At 35.7% G+C, this 7,270-nt stretch overlaps 1 protein-coding gene across 1 annotated transcript in view; it reads right to left on the bottom strand.

Moving 5' to 3' along the window:
• Positions 1 to 6,171: 6,171 nt before the first annotated feature.
• Positions 6,172 to 7,270, bottom strand: part of NAD-ME1 (NAD-dependent malic enzyme 1) — a 185,164-nt gene continuing 184,065 nt past the window's right edge. The window contains exons 17-19 of the mRNA XM_089995612.1: positions 7,137 to 7,199; positions 6,802 to 6,916; positions 6,172 to 6,661 (exon numbers count right to left, since the gene is read on the bottom strand). Coding sequence (XP_089851738.1) covers positions 6,587 to 6,661; positions 6,802 to 6,916; positions 7,137 to 7,199 — 253 coding nt within the window. The 3' untranslated portion in view covers positions 6,172 to 6,586. The remainder of the gene's footprint in view (positions 6,662 to 6,801; positions 6,917 to 7,136; positions 7,200 to 7,270) is intronic.

Below are 7,270 nucleotides of genomic sequence, written 5' to 3'. Positions count from 1 at the left end.
TTGCATTCTGGACGTAATGGCTTTTGTGCACAATATTGCCAACTGGGAGCTTGTTTTTGAGTTCTACACCCAGTTCATTTGTAGGTACTTCTTTATATGTATCCTTTTGTTTGTCTGTTACAAATATCCTGTAGTCTATGAGTCAAACCACCTCAAACTAGCTATAACTCATGCTGCTGGGCGTTTGCTCTCTTGGTGATTGAGATATCTGCTGAAGAGTATGTTCCAGTGTTTTTGGATATCAAAGACATGAATGTCCAGATTATGAATATATTCCGTTTGGTTCTATAGGTTTTCCCTACCTGTTAAGTCTAATATAGTCCTAAAATTCAGAGACATCCACATCTTTTATAATGGGCGTCTTTTTCACAGGTGGACTTCATTGGTTAACTTGTCTTGGTCAGGGGTCCATGCCTTGGCGCTGAAACACAACCTTGCAATGTTTTTGATTTGTGTGTTTCTTTAATGTGGGTTAACAGGGTTCGAAGAACGCACTGCCCCCTGGAGCAGAAAAAGATGGGGAAAACTCGGAAGGCCGGAGAGCAGAATCCATTATAATTTTTTATCAATCGTCCCATTGTGTTGGTTGATGGTTATGGTGAATAATTTTTTGGCATATGAATGTGTTCACCTTTGTTTGTTGATGGTTATGGTCATTGATGGTTTTTTGGTTACAAAAAGGTTATGGTGTTTTCTTTGTAAAACAATTATTACCTGTCATCTGTGATCAAGCATGGTTACAATGAATGTAGGCAAGGCTGAAGTTGGTCTTTGGCATGTGGTTCGTTGCAATGTGATGGTGATGTCTGGCTTGCTGTTCAAGGTTTCGAGGGTGCACATGCTTGCTGTTGCTGCTGCAGTGTTTTTGTTTTTATATGTTTTGATTGCTGCTGCTGGTTAGTAGATGCTCTCTGCTAAGAGTCTGAGACCTCTATTTCAATAGCCTCAGACCTTGACTGCACAAGAAAATCTTGCAAAATTGGTCAGGTTCAGAAGTAAGATTTGATCTGAAACCTTACTGCCGTTTTTTTTTTTGGATCTTCTATCCATTTTTCCTTTTCAGGAGGATACTTGACACTGTAAATCTTGTACAACTTATCAAAATTCAGAGAGGAGGGAATCTATTTCTCTCAATCCCTTTTTCCTTTACTTTCCTTGATTACTATTGTATCCTCTCATTTCCTTTGTCTTCGGAGAAAAGAAATAGTTCACAAATATTCTGTCTCACTCTTCAGATACAAAACACCATCACTGGTCATTCTTTTCTGCAGTCTCACTCTTCAGAGATAGTTTACAAATATGCTGTCTCACTCTTCAGAGAATGACAAACAATTCTTGGGTAGTGATGGTGTTTTGTGTCATTCTTGGATATGAAAATGGCAATAAAAAAATTCTTGTGTGTGTCATTCTCCAAAATCAAAAGATTTAGACTGAGATTTGAGCAAGCCATTCCAAATTGCTAATGCAAAGTGCTTCAAATGGGTTTACCTACAAAGAATCAACAGGAGCGTTTATGTATTTGGAAAAGTGGCTGCTGCCAAATCTTAAATTCGGCAGCTACCACCTCTAGGAGGTTGTAGTTACCAGATGCAAAACTTAGTGCAAGTCAGACAAAATATCGGCCGTTTTTAGAAAAATTCCCAATTTTACTGCCAAGGTTTTCAAAAACCAATATAATCTTGCTCCTTTCCGTTTTACCAGATGCATAAACTCTCATCCCAACTACCAGTTCGCCAACAGAGCCTCAAGCTAACATGCCGAGTCTCAATCTTGCACATTGATGCCCTCATTTAATCACTTGTCTTTGCTTCAATAAGTGATGTCATTTTTCTCCCCCTCCTGCTATCTAAAGCATAATGGCCTTCCTAATAAATTCATGCTCCAAGTTAACAACCATCTTGCACGGCAGATATGGACAAAAACTTAAATAGTATTTGCAGCAATGATTTCAAACAATAAGCTTCGATCGAAACTGCATGGACCAGCTTAGTTTAATACTCAATGCGCATCCTACGGCCAGCTTAATCTAGTTTTCATTTAGTTAACGATTCTCTCTCTCTCTCTCTCTCTCTCTCTATATATATATATATATATATATATATATATATATATATATATATATATATATATATCGTCCGATGCAATGATGTTGCCCAAACAAGAGGAATTAGTGGTGGTCTTTGACAGCTTAATGCCCTGGGCAGAAAAACTTTGCCTTAAGTTAACGCATGCCCGCTGATGATCATGAGTGCGATCAGTGGCGGGAGCGCATCCGACCCAACAGTGGACGATTTGTCCATCCGCTGTTACGGTTAATTTATATAGAGTAATGCGCTCGATCTGTCTCATTTTCTCGTTTTGCCCCCATTAGGTCTATTAAAAAATTGTAGTTTTTTTGTATTTCTTCTTACATCTAGCACCGTGATATAAAGGTTTTGTTTAGTGGGAGCAGGCTTTTGGATAACTGGTATCTGACCTATATACTGGTTTTTTCGGTGATAAAAAATCAATGGCCAAGAAGGCATCAATTTTTCTAGGCTCATAAAAATACATTTTTTTCATATAAAAAACATGATCGAAGAGTCGATTCCCACTAAATCTGGCATGCTAAATCCATCTAACGGTTCAGATCTGTCATAAAACACTTCAAACTATGGGGCCTAGCGGGGCAGAATGATAAAAGAGGGCCTAATATATATATATATATATATATATATATATATATATATATATATATATATATATATATATATATATATATATATATATATATATATATATATATATATATAGTCACTAGAATATGAGAACTGAAAATATGAAAACTACCATGTGAGTCACGACATAGAGTTTATTTCTTTTCTCTTAAATCTAATCAAACGGATATGATCCTATTATGATGTATAAACAAGTTTTTTAAGGCTTTAAAATCAATGAGTCATAATGTTCATAAATATTCAAGCATACAAAAATTGTATTTTTCATCCAAAATACACTATACAATAGTTGATTCTTAACAAATTCACTATGCTGAATACATGTACATAGTTGAATTTGCAAAAAAGAGCATTGGAATTGCCCGGTTCATGCAGTAGTTCTCATATTTCTAGTGAATATATATATATATATATATATATATATATATATATATATATATATATATATATATATATATATATATATGAGCAATGCATTGATTTTACCCACTTTCTCGTTTTGCCCCTTCAAAATCATAGGTTTTTGGTATTTTTTGTCACATCTAACACCAAAGATGTGATCTATAGGTTTTGTTTAGTGGGAACCCACTTTTGGATCACCCAAATCTGACCTATATACATGTTTTTTCGGCTATGAAGGCATCAATTTTTCAGGCTCATAAAAACACATTTTTTTGTCAAAAAAAATATGATCCAAGAGTCGATTCCCACTAAATTGAGCATGTTAAACACATTTAACGGTTTTATAGTGCACATGTGCTGCTCCCTTTTCTCTGCCCTGTTAGGCCCCTTCAAAAATCACAGTTATTTGCATTTTTTCTCACATCTAACACCATAGATGTGATCTATAGGTTTTGTTTAGTAGGAACCGGCTTTTGGATCACTGAAATCTGACCTATATACAGGGTTTTTCGGTGATTCAAAACCAATGGCTATGAAGGCATCAATTTTTTCTGACTCATAAAAATATATTTTTTCATAAAAAAAATATGATCTAAGAGTCTATTCTCACTAAATGGAGCATGATAAACACATCTAACAGTTCAGATCTTGGATGAAACACTTCAAACTATAGGGCTTAACAGGACAGAATGAGAAAAAGGGGCCTATATATATATATATATATATATATATATATATATATATATATATATATATATATATATATATATATATATATATATATAGAGAGAGAGAGAGAGAGAGAGAGAGAGAGATGGGTAGGTGCGAAATTGATACATGCTAAATAGATTTTTCTGCCCCCATAAGTGTGTTGGGTATGATCTATTTACGAGGAATCTGCACCTATATCATGTGTTTTTTATAAAAAAAATGATATTTGGAGCCTCAAAAATTATAAAGATTTTAGACCATTGATTTTTTGAACCTTATAAAAATCCACCCATGTGTCAAAATCAAACACTTCAAGAGCTGATCTGTATAAAATTAAGCACATAGATTACATCTGTACGGTCAGAATTTAAAAATAAAATGAAAAAATCCTGAAAAACTCATTTAACACCTCTCTCTCTCTCTCTCTATATATATATATATATATATATATATATATATAAGCAAGCTCTGCAAAGCCATCTACCACAGGTCCTTAGGCCGATTTTTACTAATTTTAAGAATGTTATAAAAGAGTGCCAAGACAGCTAGCTTTCCGCATGATTGAAATGGCAATGGTGTTTCGTCTGCCTAGTTGCTCAAATTACAACCACCATGTATGGCATTTTAATAATGTTATTTGAACTTATCCTCTCAACACTTGCCCAGTGATTTGAGCGGTGGGGATCCAATTGATTGTTCGGTTTAGTGGGCACTGGGTGTCCAGAATCCAATGGACAATGATCACTTGGTAGAAAACCAATGGGCACCCAACCGTTTGATCACTTAATTGTTCAATCAATTTGACACTTTTAGTTTGACGATTTGCTTAGTCTCTGCCTACAAGCTCACCAAGTTGTCCGGATGTCGCAAGTTTGATACTCACAGGTTGCTTAGTCTCTAACTACCGTATCCCTTGCCTCAAGGTCAAAGTTGAGTGTATTCTCAAGTGGGCAGGAGGAGGGACCTCAAAGGTTTTACCAACTAGAGGCCAGCTAATGTGCAGTCAGTGATGGAAATGTTTTTTCTCTGGATTATCCAAAAAGACTGCAACATCTACCTTTTTTTATATTTATCAAGGAGAAATCCTGGTTTAGATGGTAGAGCTCAGGCGAGATTGATGCTCGGTCTTATGGCCCATCCCCAAGCAATTAAAGCACTTTAACCGCTTCCCCTGCCAACCACGGAGCTTGCTGCTTTGGCCATAAGGTAAAGGATGCACACCCCGAGTAGTAACGAACTTGTGACATCCGTCAACTTGAATAACTTAAGCCGACCCACCTAGCCAGATGTGCGGATTCCTTGTGGGCTGTCTACCACATGGATCTAGAGCTAACAACTTTATCGACATTTAAAATAGAGCTACCGAATGGCCAAAATTCTGCATTGGTGGTGTCATATGGTTAGATTGGATCTGTTCAATATTTCAAGAAAGTACGACCAACTTTTTGGATTCATTAGATCCAATGAGTAATTAAAAAGGGGTGATTTACGTAAAGGAATCATCCGTACTGTCGCACACTATATCATCCTTTTTTAATATAACTCCAAACATTTTATATTAAGGTTAGCGGCTATATTAGAGTCCCCATGTCTAGGAGACATGACACAATACGTGGGCAGATCACTTGACATGCTAAATACCTTCAAACGGTATTTATATTGTTAATACTTTATGATATTTTTTATTTCAAAATATAACAATACAATTTTATAATAATATAAAATTGCATCCTAGTTTTTTTAAAAAAATTGCAAATATGTCTGGTCCATATGTTTGTATTCATGTGACATAGGTTAGCAGCATTCAACCCAATGAAATGATCAAAAACATGCTTAAGAGCATGTGGCATTTTTTAAAATGTATGATTATTTTACAGGTATATTAATTTTTTGTAAAAAAAATCAAACACAATTATAAAAAAACAAAAATATAATATTTTTTTGTTGTAATATGAGCAGTTTATCTTTTAAAAATTCTTCAAAAGCATTTATGAATATCAAAAAACTGCTAAAATAGCACATTTTCTCCAGTAAAAAAAATATAGAAATCACGTTGGCACAATTGCTGGTAATTGAGACTTACACAATAATACTGTACTGTCAACAGTACAAAATCTCACACGCATGTACATGCATATGCATTCTAGGCTGAAACCTGACCAAGCAGCGAGACACACCTCATTGGTTGAAAACAAGCACTTAGTAACAAGATTGTACCATAGCTAACAAAAAAACACATCATTGATAACTGATTTAGGTACTATGAATCGAGTGATGTTACTAAAGAAAAAACAAGTAGATGCACAATAATTCAGACAGATAAAGTAAAACAGAAGCAATATGAAGAAAAATGGTGTTCCACATTCTAAGATTATCCTACACAACAGAGTTACAAGTACAGCAGTTAAATTGACATACAGCTCCAAAGAGTAATGCTGGGGGATAGCCCCCCACAGGATTCCAACATGAAACCCCTTAATTAGGATAGTGCAATGCTTGCACCTCTAACTAGCCCAGCTGCCTTTTACCCTCGGCTTTATAAATAAATACACTGCAGTAGAATTGTATCTCTTGTTGTAACTGGTGTATGGCTAAGGATTTAATTACTACAACAATCACTGCTTTTGGCAAAACAATCATGACCGGAATTCTTAGATTCTACAGTCCTTCACATAAGATAAATCTCGTCCTGCAATGTATGAATTTTTACCACCATGTTGAGCACACCATCAAAATGGGCGAATTTATTAGAAGAATCACTGCTTTTGGTAGACCAGGGTCGGGTATGCTGGAGTCCACATGTTCATCTGCACATAGGACCTAATCTCGTCCTGCAACAATGAATGACTCTATAATGTGATGCCATATGTATGATTTGGGAGTGTGTGTGTGTGTGCGAGCGCGCGCATGAGAGAGAGAGAGAGAGAGAGAGAGAGAGAGAGAGAGAGAGAGAGAGAGAGAGAGAGATGACCATTGACATCCGGTGCAGCTCACGAGCATCCATGCCCCTGTAGCCCTCAGCAAGATCCTCCTTTACAGCTTCCCCCACAACTGCCGCAGCTATCTCCTTGGTTATGTCACGTATACTGTTGAGACACGCTCATATGAATAAAAAATGACTTTGTATATTCTCTCAATTGTAATATACATTATATATAATATATAGTTATATACATTCTACATATGTGTGTGCTTGCTCTTTCATTTTTTCCACATATAAAGATAAATAAAAAGAAAAAGAAAATTTTCCAACTTCAAGTTTGCATAGAATGGTCTACAATCATCATATCACTTTGTTAAGCATACCTGGATATCGATGGATATATTACACCTTTATGGGTTTCTTCTTCTTTCATATATGCAGCCAAGCTGTGATGTTTATCAGGATGCAAATAAAAGTTCCATGATCAGACAATCTTCATGGGAAAGTAGCTTCAAGT

This window comes from Nuphar pumila, chromosome 2 (genome assembly GCF_984573655.1).
Source record: "Nuphar pumila chromosome 2, dmNupPumi1.hap1.1, whole genome shotgun sequence".
NCBI classification, from domain to species: Eukaryota; Viridiplantae; Streptophyta; class Magnoliopsida; order Nymphaeales; family Nymphaeaceae; genus Nuphar; species Nuphar pumila.
Note: the sequence above shows the minus strand (reverse complement) of the source record. Positions and strands in the feature narration are given on the sequence as shown.